This window comes from Cyprinodon tularosa, unplaced genomic scaffold (genome assembly GCF_016077235.1).
Source record: "Cyprinodon tularosa strain WSP-4 unplaced genomic scaffold, ASM1607723v1 ctg197, whole genome shotgun sequence".
Classification (NCBI taxonomy): domain Eukaryota; kingdom Metazoa; phylum Chordata; class Actinopteri; order Cyprinodontiformes; family Cyprinodontidae; genus Cyprinodon; species Cyprinodon tularosa.
The window spans coordinates 4004413-4028763 of NW_024038720.1; the positions used below are offsets into that span (position 1 = coordinate 4004413).

Here is a 24351-nt window from a genome sequence, read left to right on the forward strand (position 1 = left end):
TCCACGATTATTTAATAGAATTTAGATAGAAATGCTGGGGCCTTCCTGTCCCCCACTCTATTTTGGAAGATGGCGGTGATGCATATCAGAAGTTGTTTGCCAACCGCGAGAACACAATATTTTAAGGAAAAGCACTTAGATTAGGTTATAACATTATGTTTCATTATTTATTGGTAACAGGTTTAGCGAAAAGAATATAGTTTTTTTTGTTTGTTTGTTTTTTAGCATGTTTGTCCTAATCCACACTCCTTACTGGTTGGTGGCGGTAATGCACCATATAGTTGTTTGCCAACCGCAAACAACTAAGAAGAAGAAGCAGAACCGCGAGAACGAGTAGTACGACACATTATAATGTGACACCGTGTAACAACGTGACCTTCCGACACTTTTAGGATGTATATATTAAACACATGTGGGGACGAATATCTTTCTTTTCATGATATTTAATACAATCTACCTGTTTTTTTCTGTGACCGGTTTATGAAAAGAGAATGGGAAGATAATCTCGTTAAATCATTTCCGGGTTTTTCGTGTTCAGCAAATAGTTTTTGACAATTCTTTTGAGGAAGCCGTTGTTCTGTTTTTCCTATTATGTTGCGGCACCTCTCTACCAGATGCTGCATTTCGCTTTTGAAAAGGACTTTTTTGACATCCGCAAACAAACCAGCCTTTGGTGTTAAACCTTACAGAGGGTCCTTCCTGGTCAGACACATCTGTGCAGGTAAACCTTTGAGGAAAGATGGCCTCGGAACTAAAGAAGATCCATCAGAGATAAAAGAAGCTCTTGATCTAGACAAATGGAAATCTGTAATGAGATCCCAGGCTACATTCCAGGAGCAAAGACAAACCCGGGAAGAGGAAACAAGTGAGGAGGATGGTGGTCTGGAAGATGAAGGTGATGATATAAAGGGCAGTTCCTCATTGGAGGCAACCCGTGAACTGGTGTCTATGTGGCGTCAAGCTGGGAAGCTTGTACCTCAGGAAATGACAGAGGAGGAGGTGAGGACGCTTGCAGATCTCACCACCAAGTCTTCCAGAAAAAAGTACCTGAAATACCTGGCCATCAAGGAGGGACATAAACTAGCCCGGAAGGAGAAGCAGCTGAAGAAGAAGGCTGACAGAGCAGCCATGATGGAGAGCAGTGGTGATGGAGAAGGGGATCGTACTCTGAAAAACACCATGTTTCTCCAGTACTGGGACCGCTCCCTGGACAAACTGCTGGCCTGGAGAACTGCCCAGGCCATGATGTTCGGTCAACCAATTGTGTTTGATATGAGCTACGAGTCCAACATGTCTAGAAGGGAGATAGAGAACACCGTCTCCCAGCTGATGGAAGTGGAAGGGTGGAACCGACGTGCAGCCGAGCCGTTTCACCTACATTTTTGTAACCTTCACCCAGATGGGTTCTACAAGACGGAGCTGCTGAAACGATATGGTGAAGAGACCTGGGAGCGCCTGTTCATCACCAGCACTGAGCAGCATTATATTAAGCTGTTTCCCAGGGAACAGCTGGTTTACCTCACTGCTGACTCCCCCAATGTCCTCCGCAGCTTTGACCACTCCAAGGTCTACATCATTGGTGCCTTGGTGGATAGGTCCATCCAGTCTGGATTGTCTCTGGCCAACGCAAAGCGCCTAAATCTAGCAACGGCTCGCTTACCTCTTGATGAGTTTCTTCACTGGGACATGGGAGCCAAAAATCTGACTCTGGACCAGATGATTCGCATCATGCTGACTGTCAAAGATACAGGGAAATGGGAAGAGGCCTTAAAGTTTGTGCCGACGCGGAAACACGAGGGCTTCTATCAAAGGCAGCCGCAGGCAGAGGAATCAAATAACAGACCCAGAACTGGAAATAAACAGAAAGTGTATGGGAATGTGTCCCTGAGATCTGAAGCGAAACACACTGGGAGAACATTTAAGAGCCAGGAAATCTACAAATCCAATACTGACAGAATGATTGAAGCAAATGGCGCCAGAAAAGGATCGGATGGGGCAACAAAAATACGCACGTCGCTCAAAAGCCAGATGGAAGCAAGAAAAAATACAGACAAGTCCAGGATCTGGTGGCATGATGAGTGACAGGATAACTAGATAACAAAGGACAATGTATCAAAATCAACATGGAAGGTGGTAAAGAAACTTTTCACTGTGTACAAATGACAAAAATATCTTTTATTAAAAAGGTAGAAACTTCTTTGGTCTTTATTTTTTGTCTGACAGAAATCAAAAAGATTCATAAATAATGTTTTGAAACAGTTTCATGGTAACTGAAATCACACCTATAACTACATTTCAAGAGGGATGAAACAAAACTAAATACTATACAGCAGGTATAGTATTTATTTAAATACTGCAGTATATAAGTAGCAAATACATAGTGTATTCCAGAAAAAAAAGGTATCTGACATTTCAGCAAAACTGCACATCATAGTAGCATCAGTTCACCTTTAAAACACTGAATCTGCTGAGTGTTATTACTGATTTTAAAGCATCCTACTCGCCCCCCCTCCAAAAAAACTAAACTAAAACATCACAAAAACAAAAAAAAGCAGCCTTAATAAAAAGATGCACACACTTTTTTATGTGCAAGCCCTTGCATCTGCCTCCTCACCTAAAAGCTCATGGCAGTACGAAGAAAGCTGTTAAGAAACATCAATTCCAGCTTAATATTACAGATAAAACTGAGCTGGCAGTCACATCATAACACTGACTCCCTCATCTAGTTTTAAACATGGTTGATATTGGGCTAAAATTTCTTCCCTAATTCCTTTTTTATGTTAACTGAAATGACAGGATCGAACCATGCAATAAAACAGCTACACCAGTAGTCTGACAAGTTTTTCACAGAAAAACAAAACGGACTGATGCTCTGTGTGTCCAATGAGGTTTATAATACTATGATGTCCCCGGTGCAGCGCTCACAGCAGTTGAAGGTTATGTTCTCATAGCGGGTATAAGGATGAAACCTGCCGATGCTCTTCTTACTGTTCAGAAAGTTTGGAGAGGGGGATTCACAGAGAGGAGGTTCTTCCTTGTTTTCTGAACAAGAAATTGGATTCAACACCTTCAGCACCTAAGAGTGAAGAAAATGTAAAGAAATCAGTTGTTGGATTCTAAAACTAGCAATTTTAAGGAAAGAAAAGATATGTGAAACTGCTACCTTCTCAGCCATCTTCTCTGCTGGCGTGCTGCAGAGCTGCTCTGCTGGTGCACCGCTGCTCTTCCCAGTGTTGCTTTTAGTGTCGTTTTTGCCCAATAGATGGGAGTTAATGGCGTCTGCTAGCTTGTGATTGGCTGCAGCCAGCTCACCGAAGCTAAGCGGCTGTGCACTGGGGTAGTATGTCTGTTGTCTGCCCCACTGCAAGGACACCAGGAGCTGTTCCAGGGATCTGAATACACAAAGAACAAAGGTCGATTAAACTCAATAATTACTCATAACATGACCTAAACAAAAGCTTATAATTTTTTGACTTTTTTAATCTCTTTATTTGCTGTGACGGATCAGTTTTCTGTGCAAACAGCTCATCCAAATAAAGTGGGCGTGTGGAGCACATAAAATTAAAATAAAATATAAATCAGTTTCTCATTGAAATAGAGAATTAGAATCACAAAGAAAAATCCCCACAGAAAGCAAAATATGGAGAAGAACCAGTGCCTTAAAGCTGACCATTAAAACTATTGAAATAAAAATACAGTTTTTTTTTTTTTTTACTCCAGGAGGATCAAACCCACTGTTTCTTATTATAAAGTTGAGCTTTTAAACTTAAACAATTAATGCAGACTTACAGAGTAACGTGCCTCAAAATATGATGGAAAGACCCTTAATCAAAAGTAAACTTTAAATCTTCCACTGTTTTTCAAGCAAAGATGGAAATGTGCCTCATGTTAGTGTGATAAGGAGCATAAACTGCATAGAAATCATCTAAGTGTTCCATTATTCTCTGAAGAACACATGGTGATGATTTTTTTTCTACAAGGTGTGGACAGCCAAGATTAATCATAAATGGCTGCATTACGTTGCACATGATTCTAAAGGAATGACAGGTTTGGCCCTCATAGAGTCTGTTTCCAGATTCCTCTTGCTGCTCACTGTTGCCATGGTTACCTTAAAACACAGTGGGTTCCTAGTATTTTAATAAGAAGAAAGGAAGGGTGTTCCAGATGGTACTTTCAGCTTTAATGTGAATGAAAATGTTATAAAGAAATGTACACAGAAACATGCAGAAATAAGGATTCATACATCAGACTTTTTAGCTTTTTAGGAAAGCAGAGGGGTTCCACAAAATACCAAATCATGAGATTTAATCCTGCTTTAAAATAGATACTGCTTTTAAAAGGAAATGGCATCTTTACACTTTTATTTGATAACAGTGATAACAGAAAAAACACCGGCGTCCAAACCTCGGTGTCCTAAATGGTAGGGGTGTAAACAATAATCGATTCAGCGATGCATTGCAGTGCGGGGCATGCACGATTCAGCATCGATGCGGCAACGTGCCATAATCGATTATGTCACTGTTTATTTTCTGTCCTCAAATGGACAAGTTGTGAAGTTTCAATTACTTTCGGGGGCATACCAACAACAATCAAGATGGCTGAGGCGGAGGGAGATGACCGCGATAGACAGGTAGGTCTAATTAAAAACGCACCAAAAGCTTGGAAAGCGGATATCTGGTCACATTTTGGATTTTACGAAGTCAATGGGATTTTGATGCATCGCAATGCATCGTAGAATCAAATTGAATCGAACCGTTACCTGGTGAATAGTAATCGAATCGAATCGTGAGGGCAGTGCCAATGCACACCCCTAATAAATGGTAGATATGTTTCACCCACTGGCGTTCAACTAAAGCGTTACGATCTAAAGCATTCTTTAATGTTACTGCCAGAGCTTGGTGACAGCTTCCTGTTCCATTAGTGTGAGGGAAGGCTATCGCAAAAGCCGAGGTTGTAGTTATACCCTATAACACCATCAAGGGCACTCAGTTCAGCAGCGAGTAGAGAAAGAGAGAGTAGCCACTGATTGAGAAAGGCCCTTAGGCTATGACAGTGGTAGTTTCACCTGTGGCTGAGCACCATGTCCCTGGAGAACTCCTCCCTCTCCAGTAGCAGGTCCTGAATTGCTCCTTGGGCCTCCCTGATTTGCCTCTGTAGAGCTGCTCTGGCATATGTCAGTTCCTCTGCCATGACTCTGGTGAGGCAACATTTATTTAAACCAATGTGAAAATGGAGCTTATGTTCTAAGAGAAATACTTTTCAGATTGTTTTTTTTTTTTCCATTCCTACCAACAAAGACAAAATCAAGTGGAGCGTGTCCCACCTGCTGGCCAGGAACTTGCTCCTCCAGACATCACACTGGATACTCATGCGTTCCAGCTGCTCTGCAGTGTGCGCAAGACTTCGGCCTAAAGCCTCGTTCTCCAAGATGAGCTGGTTTTTCTCCCGCGCAAGGCGCTCAAACTGGTACTGAAGGTCATCACCCATGGATGCTACCAACAGTTTCTTAAGTTCCCGGTTCACCTGGCAGAGAATAAAGCAAAGTATTTAATGTAGATCAAAATTTACATTCACAAGCATAATACATACATAACTATGGTAAATTCTGTAAACAAGAACAAGCCTTGAAAATTAAAGATGTTGCAGAGTATTTGAACCTTACATAATATTTTTCTAAATATTCTAACACATTTAACTGAGAAATCTGTCTGGTTTTATTTGATTTGTACCTCTGTCTGCACACGGAGCTGATTGGAAAGCCCTTCTTTGTCCTGCAGAAGCCGGCGTTCAGAGTTCTGCAGCTTCTCCAGCTGCCCTCTCCAGTCCTCCACCAACAGAGGAGGGCCCTGCTCTTCGGCCTGCTGTCCCGCCTCGTCTTTCCCTTCAGATGTTGCCACTCGGCCGCTCCGAGAGATAGCAGCTCGCGGCACAATGATCCTAACAGCTTCCACTTCTGTACATGCCTCTCTCTGGACTTTTCCCAGATGAAGTACCCCAAGAGGCTGTGGGGCAGTGGGATGTGTGACATGCGTAGGTTTTGGGTTGTGCTTTGGGCTAGCTACTTTGAGGAGAGGAAGTTCAGGTAAAAGCGTCGGCGGGGCGTCTGTGACGACTTCAAGTATGGCTGGTGACTTTTCAGTTTCCATCCCATCGCCTGCTCCTCGAATAGGCCCGACGGCAGAACCTTGAAAAACAAAAAAGTAAGAATGTCGGCTCATCTCAGTAACAGATGTATAAATAATTCCATTAAAAAAAATGAAAACTTGTGTAAACTAAATGTGAAAAATAAAAAAGAAGGAGATTCTTGGCTTTTGTTGCAAGAGGTGAGAATGGAGAGAAAAACTAAGATTTGCAGAGAAAAAGTTGTTGTAATGGTTGTAGCTTTTAGCATTTTATTTCTTACTGTACTGAAAGATGATTTTAAACTAGTTAAATCCTCAATCAGGCGGTCAGATTAGTGTAGATATTTGGGCCTTATCATATTCAGCCAACCCAAACAAAACTAATTACTTGGACAAACATTGGTCAATAAAAACATACTAAATTGTTCACAATGTCCAGCTTTAGAAAACATTTAACAATTGTGGCCTCCTTGGTAAAATGATGACATCATCTGTATGGTTATTTTAGTACAAACAGGAGCATAAACTAACAAACTACCAACCTCTTCCAACAGCAACAGCAGCCATGGTGGCGCAGACGGGACTTTATTTATAGCCTGGCGGTTCTTCAAGCTGTGATAATAAACAGGAGATAAAGCGATTATTCAGCAACAACGGAAATATTGTTTGTTTACGAATCAAGTTACCGTCCGTCAGTGATCACCTTTTATCAGCTGAGAGCTGATAAGGTCACTACGTAGCAACACTTAGCCGTTTGGCTAGCTGTTGACTAAGATAACTCACTTTGTCAGCAAAACTATAGCATCGAACACTCATAAAGTAAGATCACGTTTAACAAAATCAGTTCCAATTGACTGTGAGAAAAAAATCTTAGAATTTAAATATTAAATATTTGTTTACATACCACGGAAAGATGTAGTACACCTCCCCCCTCAGTTAAAACGAAGCTGTTAGCTCTGCTACCCGGACATGGTTGGCTTTTCACAACAGCACTTTCGGGTTTTTGTTCTTTCCTAGGCTGGACTTTCAGGCTAAACTTCCGGTCAAAAAAATAATAATAATAAACGATACACCCCAAAATGTAGCGTCACAATTTATCTTCATAACACCTTTAAAAATGTATTGCTGTTTTTTGTGTGTGTTTTTGTTGATTTTTTTTTTTTGTAAACAAGGCTACGTAGGATAGCGGAACCTTTGAATATTGACTGGGTTGCATTACGGAATTAAGAAGCGCTACAAAAACATCCCAGTTACCACATTTCTTTTGTCTCATTCATTTGTTTAATTTTCTAAGGTCCTGGTTAGACTTTCCTCGGTGTTTATATTGAGTTGTTATCATGGGAGTTCATGGACTTTGGAGACTCCTGGAGAGCACAGGGAAACCAATCAACCCCGAGACTCTGGAAGGAAAGATCCTCGCTGTCGGTATCCTAAACTTTGTTATTGTTTCTTGTTATTAAGATGTCCCGTATTTACCTGCGAATTGCATGAATGAATCGCTACCAATGTTGAGTCACCCAAAGCACCTTAACCAGTCTGTCTCAGATATCAGCATATGGCTGAACCAGGCAGTGAAAGGGGTGAGGGACCGTGAAGGCAACAGCGTCCAGAACGCCCACCTCCTCACTCTGTTCAACCGCATCTGTAAATTACTGTTCTTCCGAATAAGGCCAGTGTTTGTGTTTGATGGAGATGCTCCCATGTTGAAGAAGCAGACCCTGGTGAGAGCAGCAGAGGTGATCACTGTAAGGGTGCGATGCTCACCTGGTTTAATAACATGGAGTCTTTCCTGTGCAGGCTCTGAGGAGGCAGAGGAAAGAGGAGCTGACCAGTCAGTCCAAACAGACCAATGAGAAACTTCTGAGGACGTTCCTGAAGAGACATGCTATCAAAGCTGCACTTGGAGATCATAGGTGAGCAGCAGTGGGAAATGTTTTCACAGAAATCTGCTGAAGTCCAATCTGAAATATTCCTCACTTCTGTCCCCCACTGCAGTAAGGAGCCTTTACCCAGCCTTTCTAGTGTGAGGAGAAATGAAGTGGATGACATGTACGTTCTACCCGCCCTGCCACCTGCAGAGGAGAAGGAAAAAAGCAGGTCAGAGTCGAGAAATGTTTCCTCCAACCAGTACTCGAGTTGAGGGGGGATGGCATCCACCTTCTTAAAAAAAAAATCTAAAAATCATCCTCCCATACATTCCCCCGTGACATTTTATTACTGAATGTGTAACATTTCTACTATATATTAACACTAATGGCAATAATATTGCCCTTTCAACATTGGGCGGGCTTTGGGTTTACGAGTGGCCTGAGCAAAATAAATCAAATCACGGCTATGAAGCTGATCCCATTGGGAAATGAGTCCCTAACTATGTAGGGGCTGTGATAGCCATGCCAGTCCAGGGACTGACTGCAGTTCTACTGTAAGGTGCCTTGGTCAAGGTCAATGACCGACATACCTGACATGTAACAACCATACCATGCATAGTGCTTTAGGTTAATAGAATCTGTTAATTAAGCCAAGTATGCTTCCAAAATAGTATAAAACAATCCACTGTACTTTGTTTCTAAGTTTCCCAAACTTGTTTTGGCTTAGAAAACATGCAAATTGAACCAGAAGAAAAAGCAATTTTTCGGCTACTATATAAAGCTTCTAACTCAACACTATTTCTGACCTTTTGAATTGGAAGCGCTTCCTGTAATGGGAATAAAAACATCTTCAAACTCGGAAACAAAGTCCATTTTTTTTTTTTTTTTTTTTTTTTTTTTTCTTTCGGGGGTGGGGGGGGGTTATGAATATGACCAGAATGTCTGTGAATCAAAAAACAACTAAATAAATTCCACCAACCCCCTTCTTTTTTTTTTTTTTTTTTTTTAAACTAGACTACTGCCTCCAACTATGTACAGTAATTATAAAAGAATCAAAAATTTGCTCTGAGACATTTGGGTTTTGATGTGACAGACCAACACACCAAGCATAGTTGTATAGTAATAGAAAAGTGACCCATGGTTTTTGGCAATTTGTTATGTGACCCATTTACTCTTATACCCCTTAAATGTAGTGGAGCCGTTGGAAGACGTCACCTATTGCACCTCTGGTTTATCGTTTAATGTAAATCTCAGTTTTCTAAAGCACTGTGTTTATTATCAATAAAATGACATGTTACTTATGCACAGGTGTCAGATTTGAAATTAAATCAAATTGGTGTAATTATGAGTGTAACTTATATAAATTAAATAGAATAGAAAATCCCTTTATTGTCCCACAATGGGGAAAGTCTGGTGTTTACAGCAGCAAAAAGATTATAGTGCACCTGGAGAATCAATAACCAATATACAGCTATGGAAATTTTTACAGTAATGGACATTTGAAAATAGCAGCAACATCAGAGATGTGCAAAATGACAGCAGCATGTTATTCAGCTGAGTAAGATAGAAACAGCAAAATCAGTATAAATGTAACAACTTATTGAGGTTGTTGAGAACAGTGATGGTTATAAAGTCTTACAGCTGCTGGGAGGAAGGATCTGCGATAACGCTCCCTGATTTATTTAGGATGCAGCAATCTCTCACTGAAGGAGCTCTCCAGCTCTGCTACAGCTTCATGCTATAGATGTTAATTTAGGTAGGATCTTTTTGTTTCCCACCTCCTGCACTCAGTCCAGAAGGCATAATATCGCAAAGCTGAATGGATGATATACAGAAACGGGATGATCATGAAGGCAGTCTTTAGGTCATATAGCGGCGTGTATTTTAACCTTCATTAAAGAGGAATTTTATTTTTTTTTCTGCAGCTCAGGTGAAGATGAGGAGGGGAAAAACGGTGAGGAAACGGCTGACAGCTTCCAAACGTATGAGGTATGAATGAGTGTGTGGAGTTTTGAATCTTATACATTCAGTTTAGTCTAAATTGACATTTGCGTGTCACATGACAGAGAGGCAAATAAGCTCAGTTTATTTCCTCTAAATCAAATTCATTTGAGTTCAACACTGTCGTATAGGTAAAGGTAGAGGCAATTACATCCGATGATATCATGGAAATAATAATGATGTCTAAATTATGTCTAAAATCACTTTAAAGTGAAGAATTGGCATGAAATCATAGAAGTTCCTCTTAGGAAAAACTTTAAGGAAAAATCAAATCTGGCAGTATAGAGAGGTGATAATTAACCCATAAAGGGCCACATCCAGGAAAAAGAGACAAAAGAACTGAGTCTGGAATACTTTCTGATGTTAATGAACAGAGGTAATGGCACTAGTCATTTCAAATCATGCATAATAGGAGAACTGATGGAAGAATTAGCAGAAATTTGTTCATTATTTATCTGTGTTCTAGTTTCAGAAATGTTTGGGATACTAAAAATGCACATTTTGATTAAAACACTTGGAAACAAATAAAGTGTAATAAAACAGTTATACGAAACACAACATTTTTAAAGTTTGGGGGAAATAAGTTTCTAACTTTTAATTTAGCAGCAGTAATTTGTTCCAAACGCTTGAGAGATGTTTGTTTTTTTAGGCTTTAAAAGTGAAAAACACTGTCCTTTCTATCTATTTAAACAATAGCTGCTTTGCATAAGGATGTTTCCGAGTGACAAGGCTAGATGATTTAAAAAAAAAGCCTTTAGGTATAATTTCTTTGGGTTTTTGTTTTGTTTTTTTTTTCTAAGATTTCACCAAACTTGAGATTATTAAAAAAATTGAGGAGGACTCAATGAAAAAGGGGCTTCAACTACATTTTCTTTCTAATTTGTTCGTCATCTCCCAAATATATTTAATTCCTAAGATTTCCGTGTGCCTAAACGTTTTGTGTAAACTCTTCCTTGATGACTCAGTTTCACGAAGAGCTGTATGAGGACCCAAACTCGGTGGACATCAACTCTGAGGATTTCGCCAACCTGCCTCCAGAGATGAAACACGAGATCCTAAAAGAGATGAAAGAATTCTGTAAAAGACGGCGCACCATGTTTACCAAACCTCCTGAGGTATGTCACAGTCTGCTACACGCTCCACTCCTCTTTTCAGCGCCAACTTCATTCTTACCTTTCCTCCTCTTTTAGCGTTCCAGAGACTTTTCGCAGTTCCAGTTGGCCGGCCTGCTGCAGAGGAACCGACTGAACCAGCGTCTGGAGGGCGTTGAGAAGGAGATGTGCCAGCGTAGCGCCGGCAGCGCCCCGCAGCTCGGCCAGCAGGACGGAGATCAGCAGAATCACAGCGTGGAGTCAAACCGGCTGCTTTCAGAAGACCACTCACACTATATACTGATCAAAGGTGAGGCAGATTAAGCATCTGGTTTATGATTAGTCTCTTATGGGAATATTAATTGCTAACAGGGCTTATTCAATGTTTGATTAAAAGTACAGCACATTTTTACTAAATAACAATTTTGCTCACATTGAAATATCGTAAGTCATGTCGATTTCAAAGGTTCCCAATCCAACCTTAGATTTGGTTATTATTTTGATTTCCTGCTGTTAATTTTATGTAGAATTCAGCTCTTTACTTTCTATGCATGCAGGCTCTAAAAAGAACGAACCAACCTCAGAAAGCCGACCTGCAGCTGCACCCTGGTCTGGCAGCTCCCTGACGGGCTGCAGCAAGAGGAACGCTGACAAACCGGAGCCCCTTTGGCGACCCGTCACTGGAGATGAAGACGATGAGAAAGATGAAGTAAGAGCAACCTGCTCTGAAGTTTCCCCCCCTACCGTGTCGAAACCATCTCCACCGTCCCCTCGGACACTCAAGGCAATTCAGGCTGCTATGAGCGACAGCTCGGAGGAAGAGGACCCAGATAAAAAGGATGGAAGAGTGTCTCCACGCACACTCCTAGCAATCCAGCAAGCATTAACTGAAGAGGAGAATGAAGCTAGTGTCTCAGCCTCCACACTCCAGACATGTCTCCCGCGTCCTGTGGGAGCAGTGGAGAGCAGCAGCTCTGAGGAGGAAGAGGAGACGGGGCCTTCGCTGAAGGAGGGCTTGGACTTTGCTCAAAACGCCGCACACCAATGTTTACAAATGGATGATAGTTTACTTGGCAGTAGCTCAGAGGATGAGATGGAGGAAGTGATCGGACAGAGAAATAAAGCTATTCGGTCTGCAGCACTTGGAAAAAGTTCCAAAACAGAGAAGGAGTCAGAGGAGGAAGCAAATAAACAAAACGAGCCGGAGCAGAAAGAGACTGAGCGCGAGTTATGTGTTTCTGCATCCGGTCAGGAGCCATCCATCGCCCCGCCAAGCGCTGAGGCTGAGGACAGCGCTCTGGATAAGAGGAGGGATCCCCTCACTGAAGGCCCCGAGGAACCCAAGAGAGTTGAACTGAAGTCAGAGAAGAGTGAGGAAAGTGATTCTGAAGGTAAAGTTAGACACAATTCTTGACACCACTATTTCATTTATCAGCAGATTTAAAGTTTCTGTTTTCCACAGAGAGCTTCATTGAGGTGCCTGAGGAGGAATCTAAACAGGAGGACACAACAGATTCATCAGGAGAAAAAAAGGTTTTAGAGGCGGTCCAGAAAGATGAGACGAAAAAGGAAGAAGATTCGGAGGGTCGTTTGACAGAGGTTCCTGATAAAACAGCTCTGGGTTCAGACAAGGAGGAGGAAACCGAGGTTAAAGATCAGGAGAAGCAGCTGAAGGATGAGGCAGACGAAGGATCGACAACAACAGCAGCAAACGATGAATGGGAAGAACTCGACATGGTTAGTATCCCCCCAAAAACTAAACACATCTGTTTTTTTTTTTCATCTCTTGATAACCTGGGTTTTTCTTCTTTTTGGCATTGAATATTTTTTCTTTTTATTTTACGTTTTCTGCTACTATACCACTACAATGATTAATTTTTTTTTTTTAAACGGATGTTTTGCATGAAGAATTTTATTAGATTCAATTATCCAGAACCAAGATATTACTAATTCAGTTAATGTTAAAACTCTTTTCTTTCTAAAGCAAACCTTAAAGGTATAATGGAGGATTTTAGTGAATATTAGAAAAGACCTCTCCAATAAAAAAAAAAAAGCACATGCACAACCCTGTACCTACCCCCAAAAGGAAACGCCTATTAAACGCGTCCGATTGGACGAAGCCCATTTCTCCTCGTGCACGCTCTGTTTAAAAGTTGCTGTTTGCATCACTCATACAAGCTTACTGTCCAAAAGATTTTCAATTTTTCCTCTATGTCAGACTCAACTCCGGTAAGTGAAAATGGGGACAAGCACGTAGGAAGGCCTTACGTAAACATATCACCAGACTGATTGACGCTTAGGAGGACCACTTATTTTGATGATCCACCTGGAAAAAGGACATCATCCACTATACCTTTAAGGGACGTCATGACCCTTTAATTTTAAGTGAAGGCACCCATCTATAAGTCGTGTTGTGTTTTTTGTTTTTGTTGTTCTTCAGGAGGAGCTGGGGGCTCTGGAGAGCTCCCTGCAGCTGGAGCAGAGCAACCTGCGGGAGCAAAAACAGCAGCAGGAGCGAATGGCGAACACAGTGACGGGGCAGATGTACCTGGAAAGCCAGGTGAGCTAAACCAGATGTAGAATTGGATCGGAGAGGAGAAAATCTGCCTTCAGTGATGTGAAAAGAACATGGATGTTTTTTTCTTTTTTAAAGCTGAGGACATCTGATAAATTGCAGCAGGTGCAGGACCTCTGGGGGGAGAGTTTATTCCTCTGTGCTGCATTTGCCAAAATATGCAGCCTGATTTGTGTGTGCAGTGTTTGCTCTGCGTAGCAGAACGCTTGTATCTGTATGTACGATCAGCAGTTGCCTGTATGTTCTAGATCATAAAATCAGCGCTAGTGTTTCCCTGTCAGAGTGCTGGATCTGCATTAATCTTTTCAGCTGTTTGGATAATGAGCTGCTAAGAGTGCAGGGATTTCTCACATGACAACAGAAATAAGAATATTTTCCCCAGGGGAAAAACATGCTGTAATGTTAAGAGCACACCCTGAAGTGTTTGGATCAATAGTGACAGCAACATTAACAGATCAGATGACCATTAAAAAAAAAACAAAAAACTGTCACAAGATGGAAAATAAATAAATGGAGATATATAGATAGACAGGCGGACAGAGACATGTATGTAGGTATATATATAGATATATGTAGATGTATATATGTTATTTAATTTTTTATGTTATTCATATTTTTTCATTCATATTTGAAGATAATTGCGGAAAGTTACAATTTCTTACATGGTAAAGCATTATTTTTTTGTAATTTATTAATATATGCCAATGAAAACATAAACTATTTGATCTAAATGTTAAATGGTAATCCCTGCATTTCAAGTAAATTTAATGTTTTTATTTGAATTTTACCTCACCTATCTAATTTGTTAGTGCAGTGAATGTTGTCGTTAGATAACACCCAGTTTCTATTAGAGTCAGCCCTCCTCATAGAAGTATTTGCCCCTTTAAACTCATGTCTGTCTTTAAATCAAGGAGCTGCTGCGACTGTTCGGCGTGCCGTTTCTGGTGGCTCCGATGGAGGCAGAGGCTCAGTGTGCAGCCCTGGACCGCGCCGACCAGACGCATGGGACCATCACAGACGACTCTGACGTTTGGCTGTTCGGAGGACGACACGTTTACAAAAACTTCTTCAGCCAGAACAAATATGTCGAGCACTACCAGTACAGTGATCTCCAGACTCAGTTAGGTCAGTGGTCTCAGTTCAGGTAGAGAATTGGTAAACATGCAGCAGAGAAGACATTGTACCTACTGGATGAAGGTTTTGTTTTGGTAAAGGAGTTAATCTTAATAGATTAGCTTTTCTCTCAGGTCTGGACAGGACAAAAATGATCAATCTGGCCTACCTGCTCGGAAGCGACTACACAGAGGGCGTGCCAGGTGTTGGGTACGTGACTGGCATGGAGATACTGAATGAGTTTCCAGGGCCAGGATTGGAGCCGCTCATGCAGCTCAGGTTTGTTTTTGTTTTTTGTATCCCACTCAGCAGTTAAGACTAACCGAAATATAGCTCTGCCCGTGTTAATTAATGAAAAAATATTGAAATTATTTAAATCCCTGCAGAAATTGGTGGTCTGGGGCTCAGGAGAAAAAGCGTCTGTCAGATGATCCCAGAGACACGAAAGTGAAGAAGAAAGTGAGGGAACTGAAACTCAATCCTGGTTTTCCCAACCCGGCGGTGGCTCAGGCTTACCTTCAGCCTGCTGTTGACCAATCAGAGGCCTCCTTCAGTTGGGGGCGCCCACAGCTTGACATGATCAAAGAATATCCTCCATTCTCTGTTTGTGTAAGAGTTGGATCAGAAAATGTATTTAGTAAGCTACCACCTCAAAATCTGAATTGTCAAAATTCTTACTTATTTACATTTTCATTTGTTGTTTTATATTTAATGTTTACCATAAATTAGAATATGACCTGAATACTAAGCTCCAACTGCTGCTCCTCTATGTATTTCTGTTCCTTTTTGTGTTTTTATAAATGTAACAGTTTCCTTGACCAGTTGCTTAGATTCTGTTTGAGTCGTTTTGGCTGGAGCAGCAGGAAGACGGAGGAGACGCTGCAACCTGTGATCAAACAGCTCAACTCCCAGCAGGTAACAGAGAGCGGTCAGCAGCTCTGATGGCGGTACAGTCATATCTAATTGGTTTATCGTACCTTGGTAGCATGACTATAGCCGCTCAAGTGAGATTACATCAAACCTCATAAGAAATGAATAATGATAATAATATTATAATAATACATTCTATTTATAATTCATTTTACATTTCAAAATAAAATAAAAGTGCTACAATAAGGGGTTAAAAAAGTTCACAAAGTATAATAAAAAAAAACACCATAAAATTAAATTGAAAACTATAAGTATTAAGCACCGTTTGAAAAATTAATGTTTTCAGCTGCTTTTTGAACACCTCCACAGATTGTGGGGCCCTCAGAGTCTCTGTGCAGGCAGTAGGCAGAGTTGGAGGAGCAGAGGCTTCATGGGTTGATGTGTGCTTTAAGGAGATCACTGAGGTAGGCAGGGGCAGTTCCATGTACGCACTGATGGGTGAGGAGACAGATTTTGTAATGGATTCTGTGTTGAGCAGGCAGCCAGTGGAGTGAATTCAAGACCGGAGTGATATGATTGTATTTACGCCTCCTCGTCAGGACCTTTTGCAGGCTCCTGCCAGTGATCCTGACGAGGAGGGCAATGCAGTAATCCAACCTAGAGGGGATAAAAGCATGGATTAACTTCTCAGCATCCAGTTGGGGGAAGGAAGGACGAAGTTTGGCAATGTTTTTAAGATGAAGGAAGGAGACCCTACAAAGGTGGCGGATATGGGTATCAAATGTGAGATTTGAGTTAACTTTTTTCATAAGAAACTAAACAAAACTACTTTAAGAAAGCTGTATTATAACTTCTGACATTATAACTAGAACGAAATAATTAAACTGTTTAAATGTTTTATAAAATTAGCTGGATAAAAAACTATTTTGTTAAATTGTTTCTCTGGTAAAGCTGGAGTCCTTAGCTAGGATTCATTCTGCTAATGAGTAGATCAGAATCTGCTCTTAAAACAGAAGCTTAAAGTGATTGAAGTGGCAGGAAGGTTGAAAAAAGTGAAATAAACATTTTTCGAAAGCTGTAATTTAGTGCAGTGTTAACAGGTTTTTTTTTAGTCTTTTAATGTTATTTTTTTTTAAGGTTGGTTTGTATTTATTCAAATTGAATCAGATAAACCTCTCTTCGCATAGAAAAATATTATTTTCATACTTTACAATTTTTGTTTGAGTATTTGTGTTTTAACATCCCTCAACTATTGTTTTCCATTCAGCAAAATTTGTTTAATGCATTATACATTTACTGTAAATGTGTGGGTATTGTATGGAAAAAAATCCATTTGTACTTCTTGGATAAAAAATAAAAAAATATTTAGAATTCATCAATTCTGCTATTTTGTACCTCTGGACTTTGATAAAAAGCTGAAATAGGAGAGAAAAAAGACTACTTCCATAACTTAAAAAAAAATAAAAATAAGAAAGACCATTTGATTAATAAAACTGGCCTATATATTCACTGATATTTCCAGTATTTTTATCTTGGTTAAAGTTAATGCCCTGCTTTTGTCTCTTATTGTTTTCAATGCAGACTCAACTCCGAATTGACTCATTCTTCCGCTTGGAGCAACAGGAGAAGCAGGCGATCCGCAGCCAGCGACTCCGCCGAGCCGTCACCTGCCTGAAGAGAAAGGAGAGGGAAGGAGGGGAGGGAGAAAGTAGTGAAGAAGAAGAAATGTCTTCCCCATCCAAATCCAAGAAAGGAGAGAAAGAACTAAAGACCTCAGATGGACAGGAAGAAGATGAGGGCCATGTGACAGGGGGAGGTTTCCTAGTCCCAGAGTCAAAAGCAGAATCTCCTCTTACGTCCCTCAGGGATGTCTGCAGTACGGGACAGGAATCCTTCATAGCAACTGGTCATCAGACCAGTAAAAAACTACCTCAGAAGCCCAGGAGGAAAAGTAGCAGCAGCAGCTCCTCTGGTGAGGACAGTGACGAAGGCAGGGATGTTACCATGGTTACAGCCCGGTCTGTGTTCGACGGCAACAGACGAGGCCGTGGAGGAAAACGCACCAGAGGAAGAGGAAAGAAGCTTTAAAATGTGCCTAAACTCTTGATATCAAATGTGAAATTAGCTTGAAAGTTTTAAAAATAAATTCAGAACAGAAAGTTTTCTGTAATATGCATTATGTGTTGTATGTTTTTTGTTGTTTTTTTAATAAACACTGAAGATGCTGAGAATATTTTTTACCTCCTCTGATATGTCTGTATAAGAAGATTGCCTGTCTGCATTAAAACTTTGTAACTTTTCCCTAAGTATGTGTCACAGGTCATTTCATACTCTGCAACATTAAGAACAGTTGCACATCCAATGTGTCTTAATACCTTTTCCTCATCATTTCTATCCCTTTGACAATCAGATACGCTTTGTGTAACAAAAAAAAAACAACATATTGTTTAAGCATAATTAACCAGTGGTTCCATAAAAATTGGAGATATTATTTTGTTCAATATTTCATTCAGTCTGTAAATAACCCCTCCTCCCTGTTTTTCCTGTCCATCAGCAGGGCAGCTGCTGTTGTCAGTCAACGCCCTGCTTCAGAGGGCGGCATTAAGCTTGACCGGAGGGAGACAGAAATATGTGCAGGATCCAAGGCTCGGCATGGGATTGTTGGACAAGAACTTTTTAAACACTGTGTGTAACCTAAAACCATAGAGGGTTAGAAATAACGTCCCGTCTGAGATCAGCATCCACAGTGACCCACATCTGAAAGAGCTTCACCTTTGACAGCAAGGCTCATACGCAGTAACATGTCCTGTTTAAGCCATGCTTCTCCTCCTGCAGACACGGACACCCAGCAGCCTAAAGTCGCAGAGGACTCCAGCACCAAACAAGGCGGTGAGAATTTGAATTTATACTTAGAGCCTTTCATATATTAACTCTATAGATTCTTACTTTAATACTGTAGCTTTAAGAAGCAGATCCCATTTCTTTCTGGAGGTGCTGTTGTGCTGCAGCTGGGCTTCTCCACAGTCATCACTGATGACAGCAAGAAGTGGGGACTTGAAAGGGTTTAAATCCGGCCAATGAAAACAGTCCCCAAGCCTGGCATTGTTACAGTGGGCTTTCCTGACCTTTTATCTAAACCAGCATTGCATAACTAAAGTTGTGGTTTGGATGCTCTCATGTCAGCGCCTGCATGCAGCCAGTGTGACTCACAGTCCTTACCTGTGATCGAGAAGGAAAATAAAAAACACATAAGTGGTTTTCTTGATTAAATATTCTAATTGAAGGGTAACAGTCACAGTAAAATATGAAAGAGAAAAACATAGATGATACAGAGAATTCTTCCCATCAGATAGTTTTTGGTATGGTGTTACTACTTTATGTTAGAGGGGACAAGATTTATCCTTTGAGCATCACACAATGCTACGAAAATTAAATATAGATTTTTTTTTAGATTTGGTTTGCTTCTAACAATAAACATAAATGTATTATTGTTTTTTTATTACAGATGACACAAGTAGATAAAAAAACTTATAGGTGTATTTCTTTCAAACATTTTATTCAACAGCAGTGTAAAAAATGACATACATTCACTCTCAACCAGTCTCCTTTAATTCGATAGCCCGACATAAAGTTCATCCACCAACCTTGGATATGAAAACATGTGAAAAGGTTGAATGTATTCATAGATAAGGAAAACTTCATCTGTTCTTTATCTCCAAGAACAGATGGAAATAAAGAGTGTGAGACGGCTGAACAGGATGTTACACAGTTTGGGCTAAAAAAGACTTTACCACAAAGCAACAGATCTGAATGTGTAAAAAGTCCTTCCCAGAGACTTACTGGTAAATAAACAGGTTTTTTTGTGAATACATTTTTTTTAAAGTGTGAAATAAAAGCTTTACAGAAGATCTATACTATTTTTGAAAATTCTGGCTTCAGTAGATTTTAGTCATTGTTAAAGTGATTATCTGTACTGTAAATGTCCTGCTTTGTTTGACCGTTAGCATAAGGATTTACCTCTTTGCTTTCAGTTTTGTTTCTCTCTGGAGCATTATTATATGACAATAATGATTTAGTGCAAATCCTTCTTTTTTTTTTGTTTTTTTTTAGATATTATTCCCGTTGATGCAGAGCTGGCTAAAGCCATCATGTCTCGCCGTTTCCAGCCGTCAGCCATCGGTCCTGAGACGTGGGAGGGATACATCTTCTCTGATCTGGAGATACGGATCAAAGAATCCACAGACCTCTATGGAGCTGTCCTCTGGCCCTCGGTGCGTTCTTATGTTTAGTGACCTGAAATATTAGGAGACGCCATGAGAAACTTTGTTTTTTTTACCAAAGGATAGGTTCATATGTTGATGATTAATTAGTATTATTTTTTTTCTCCTAAACGGAAAATGATTCAATCAAAGCTAATCATAAAATACAGTGTGGAGAAAAGCGTTGTGCATCCTACTGCCAAGCAGCTAGTCCACCTGTTGCCATTTCTTAGTTTCTGCCAGCTCTTGGTGGATTAGCTTGTATGATTTGGTCAGGTTGTAGGGTCCAGTCTCTCTGTATTCATTTTAGAGATGATCTGAGGCATTGATTTGGCTGGCTCATACTGCAGCAAAGAATCCCCTTACCATGAAATGACCTCCTCCATGCTTCACAGTTTGCATCCTGCAGTGCTGCGTTTTGTTTAAATCAAACATGTCCTCTGTTTATTTAAATTTTAGACTCATCCATTTAAAAAAATAAATCATGATCCAGGACTTTATTCCTTTAGTCTGTGTCTCATATTTTTTCTGATCATTCTCCAACAGGCAATGGTGCTGTGCCACTTCCTGGAAACCAACCAGGACAAATACAACTTGGAGCATAAAAATGTGATTGAACTGGGAGCCGGAACTGGGCTCGTCACCATTGTATCCAGTCTGTTAGGTACATGCATATAGATCCTGTGATTTTCAGGCATATAATCATACGTTTGTGAAGTTTAATTGGGAGTATTTTATTTTTCCTGGCACTTCTTGTTTTCTCTCAGGTGCTAAAGTGACATCCACGGACCTGCCAGATGTTCTGGGTAATCTCCAGTACAATGTAACACGCAATACAAAGGGCAGATGCAAATATATCCCTCTGGTATGTTTTGTGTGGAAGAAAGTCTTAATTTAAATAAGTTGAATACCTCAAGGTTAATTAACTGGGTTTAGGAAAAACAGAGCAATGTAAAATGCCATAAAATTAACAGATATTTTATGTTTTCAAAGTAGAAACATTTTTGTTTTTCTTGATGTCTTTAATTGGCACGATCTCTCACTCTTTAACGGCAAATACATTTCAACATATCTCCAAAGAATGTAATTTGAGCTGAAGACCCATCAGTTGTTTACTACCTTCCTAATCAACCAGTGTAACCACTCTCTCCAGGTCACCGAGCTTATCTGGGGTCAGAATGTGGCTGAACGTTTCCCGCGTGCAACACATTGTTTTGACTACATTCTTGCAGCTGACGTGGTTTACGCGCACCCTTACCTGGATGAGCTCATGGACACGTTCGACTACCTTTGTCAAGACAGCACTCAGATACTTTGGGCCATGCGTTTTAGGCTGGACCCTGAGAACAGCTTTGTGGATCGCTTCCAGCAGCGGTTCAACCTCGAGGAGCTGTATGACCTGCCGAGTCTTAGCATTAAACTGTACCGAGCCTGGAGGAAGATCAAGAGGACCAAAGAGGCTGCTGCATGAGCTGAAGAACAGAGGATGGCTACCATAAATCTGTGCCAACTCAAACTCTCATTAAGAGTCATCTAAAGCATGGTTTTGGTCTGTAACATAGTTGTCCTCTTCCCATAAAATTCCGCTCTGATTCATTGTTTACAATGCTCCCAACAAACAGCTATCCTATGGTAGAAATGAAACGAACTTGTCCAGCTGGTTGGTTTGTTAGACTTAAAAAAAAACTTTTTTAAAGTTTAGACATTCTTAATTCAATTAAATTCTACAATGTTGTATGTTGCCGTGTGTATTTTTTATGGATTCATCCTAATGGGTTTTTTTATCTCTAAAAATAAGGCTCAGTGAGCGTTGAGTTTTGGCTGATAATCTTTTTGGCTGATAATGTTGCTAATTAATTCAAGGTGAGCTTGCTTACCTGACCGCTTAAGATCCATCCCTCTCTTTATGCAATTATAGCACTTTTTCCAGGTTTTGAATTAAGAGCAATCCCAGACCATGAAACTACCACCACAGTTTGTTCTTTTTTTTTTTTTTTTTTTTTTTTTTTTTATACTGAGCAGATTCTGAAAGAGTTGAAGTAAATAAATGAAGAAAAGCCAATTGTTTTTTTTTTTTTTAGAACACTTTAGATAACAATCATCTAAATAGAATACTAGACAAATTTTGATCATTCAGAGTTTTATTCCGTTTTATTTCAAAATCCAATACTTCTCCAAACTGCAATGTTTAGATTGGTAATCTGTCATTTTCTGGTCAAAGGTCAGCCTTAGACTCTAAATTAAAGCTACTTTTTTTAAGATGCTTGCAACTGAGCAATACAAAAATTATGGATAAAAAGCCAATAGGGTATCACCACTGTACCATCCTTGAAAAAATAAAAAACAATGAGTATTTTTTATAGTTTTACTAATCTTTCTTTCCTTAAATTGATTGAGAAACTAATTAATGATTCAACACCTGAGCCACTAAGTGGGTACGTTTCTAACCCATACCTCTGTAACCCTCTACCACTCTTTCTGTACTTCCCTCTATCTCTTTCCTGTCACCACTGATTCTGACCAGGAATTTTCCTCTCGAGAAGTTATTGTCATATTGATGATAACTGTAACATTGCGTTTACTTTGTAAATCGCTTTAGATAAAAGATTCTGCTAAATGCATAAACATAAGTACGTTTGTTTAGAGACAAAGTATCCTCCGGGTTACTAGAAGTTGCTCAAACCATGACTTTAAAATACGTTTTGGACAGACGGCCTTCGCTGTTAAAGACTCTAGAGCTCATTACCATCTGATGTCAAAACGGTGGCTGATTTTAAAATGTTCGTTACCAAACAAAAAACTGGTTAGTGACCAATCCGAATTGTACTCAGTTTCAATTTTTTTTAAGTAATAGTCGTATATGAGATTTATGTTCTACATTTATTATCCTTTTTTAATTCTTTGAACATGAAATTGTGTTTGTAAATTCTATTGTACATAATAGCCCAACCAGGGACAGTAGTTGAAAACTACTGTAGCTACAAAATTTATGTGGAGTATTTAAGTGACTGTTTTGTCACTACGTTAGTTTGCATTATCCTGTCAAATAAAGATAAAATGGAATGAAGCTTCAATCGGCATAAAAACAGGAACACAGAGATAAGGCAGATTAAATAAAATCAGTTAACTGTTTTCCAATCAAATTTTCTGCATTTATCTCCGGTTTTAATGGAAGATAGGATAATTTGGTATGTTATTCCTTGATTTAGTTTTAACTGACACGTGTAGAGCATATTGCATTAAATTCAATTTCAATTCAATTCAGTTTATTTATATAGCGCAATCCCCAACACGTCATCTCAAAGCACTTTACAGAGACAATTCAACCAGATCATACAGTTAGATTGATTCAAAGTTTTCTATCTAAGCAAAACCAGCTGATTGCTTGTACATTCTGTACTTGTGTATGCTTCCAATACATTCATATTGTGGGTGAACGTCGACATAAATGTTTAAATGGTTGTGGTATTCTCTCAAATATAACTTCTTTTTAACTTTTTGTAAACAAGCTGTCTAAATACCTATGGCAGGCACTCCTAATTGCTTATTTCAACAAAGCATACCCACCATGGTTTTAACTTTAAGATTAGCTTTTGAATCAACCCCTCAGTGTAAAACTGCAAATATTGCTTGTTTTGAAATTTTTTGCCTGTAAACCAGAATGACAGCTTTATAAGGTTGGCTTTGTGTCAGTCTAAGTTTTTTCATTTCTAAAACTGTTTATGTCTTAAAGCGTTTTAAGCACCCTGTGCACACTTAAAATCAGCGACTCAATTTCCGCTGGGCAGCTGGACCTGCTTAAGACGATAACCTTTTAAAAATCCTCTCTGCAAAGCAAAATTGCCTGCAATGTTATTGGTGAAATCTAGATGTGTGACGTGTGAATATGCAACATCTTGGATCAATCATTTTAAGACTCATTTATACAAAAGTCTTTCAGTGAACGTTATGTTTGTATGTTTTCATAGAATGATTAAATTGTTAAAAGTCAGAAATCACATGCTCAGCAGTTTTAGGGGCACAGAGTAAACACCAAACCTTTAGTTCTCCTTTAATGGCAGCATGGTTGCTGCTAAAGTAACTTGAACACCACAGCAGGACTAATTTCCTCCATATCCTGGAAACTCACCAGTTAGTTTGACTACATGGGAAGGAGCAAGTTTGAGTCAGCTTGCTATAAATGTGACCCATTAAATTTGATACTTCAATCGTTCCAAATCCCCCGAGCTTTTCAGGGTCGTTTTCTGTCGCTTCATTCCTGGTGGTTCTGGTGGATGCATGTCAACCAAGCTGTGTTAAAGAGATGGATTAAAGGGAAGCAGGTTATTTAAGCTGTCAGGCAGTAAATACCTCTGCCTTTGTCAAGACAAATAAATACCCAACAGCTGAAGTCTGCATGTAGCCTTATGGGAATATCTATTAACTTTATTACTCTTTTGACAACCTGCTAAT

The 24351-nt window shown here is 39.8% G+C and overlaps 4 protein-coding genes and 1 long non-coding RNA gene across 7 annotated transcripts; 3 read left to right on the forward strand and 2 right to left on the reverse strand.

Annotated features, from left to right (window-relative positions):
• Positions 1–341: 341 nt before the first annotated feature.
• Positions 342–2197, forward strand: trmt10c (tRNA methyltransferase 10C, mitochondrial RNase P subunit). The gene has a single exon (XM_038283845.1). It carries the CDS (start codon positions 592–594, stop codon positions 2080–2082), a length of 1491 nt encoding a protein of 496 aa, XP_038139773.1. The 5' UTR covers positions 342–591; the 3' UTR covers positions 2083–2197.
• Positions 2174–8263, reverse strand: blzf1 (basic leucine zipper nuclear factor 1). 3 transcript variants are annotated; one of them, XM_038283847.1, is made up of 7 exons: positions 7887–8263; positions 6665–6734; positions 5730–6184; positions 5324–5523; positions 5066–5194; positions 3164–3392; positions 2174–3076 (listed from the first exon to the last, which is right to left on the reverse strand). In XM_038283847.1, the coding sequence occupies exons 2-7, from the start codon at positions 6687–6689 to the stop codon at positions 2891–2893; spliced, it is 1224 nt and encodes a 407-aa protein (XP_038139775.1). In that variant the 5' UTR covers positions 6690–6734; positions 7887–8263; the 3' UTR covers positions 2174–2890. The 3 variants fall into 3 exon arrangements, with proteins under 3 accessions (XP_038139775.1, XP_038139774.1, XP_038139776.1); XM_038283846.1 differs by lacking the exon at positions 7887–8263 and adding an exon at positions 7027–7182; XM_038283848.1 differs by lacking the exon at positions 7887–8263 and adding an exon at positions 6826–6899.
• Positions 7322–17946, forward strand: ercc5 (excision repair cross-complementation group 5). The gene is made up of 15 exons (XM_038283841.1): positions 7322–7547; positions 7668–7843; positions 7920–8035; positions 8118–8219; positions 9916–9979; positions 10957–11106; positions 11182–11392; positions 11640–12473; positions 12545–12819; positions 13523–13642; positions 14569–14782; positions 14905–15049; positions 15157–15357; positions 15601–15685; positions 17222–17946. Exons 1-15 carry the CDS (start codon positions 7460–7462, stop codon positions 17726–17728), a joined length of 3288 nt encoding a protein of 1095 aa, XP_038139769.1. The 5' UTR covers positions 7322–7459; the 3' UTR covers positions 17729–17946.
• LOC119782741 lies at positions 10766–13187 on the reverse strand. The gene is made up of 2 exons (XR_005280703.1): positions 11165–13187; positions 10766–11046 (listed from the first exon to the last, which is right to left on the reverse strand). It is a non-coding gene; the product is annotated as an uncharacterized LOC119782741 (long non-coding RNA).
• A 264-nt stretch (positions 17947–18210) lies between the features above and the next one.
• On the forward strand, positions 18211–21636 carry mettl21e (methyltransferase like 21e). Its single transcript, XM_038283849.1, has 5 exons — positions 18211–18529; positions 19751–19911; positions 20446–20563; positions 20667–20764; positions 21053–21636. The coding sequence occupies exons 1-5, from the start codon at positions 18442–18444 to the stop codon at positions 21368–21370; spliced, it is 783 nt and encodes a 260-aa protein (XP_038139777.1). The 5' UTR covers positions 18211–18441; the 3' UTR covers positions 21371–21636.
• The last annotated feature ends 2715 nt before the right edge of the window (positions 21637–24351 follow it).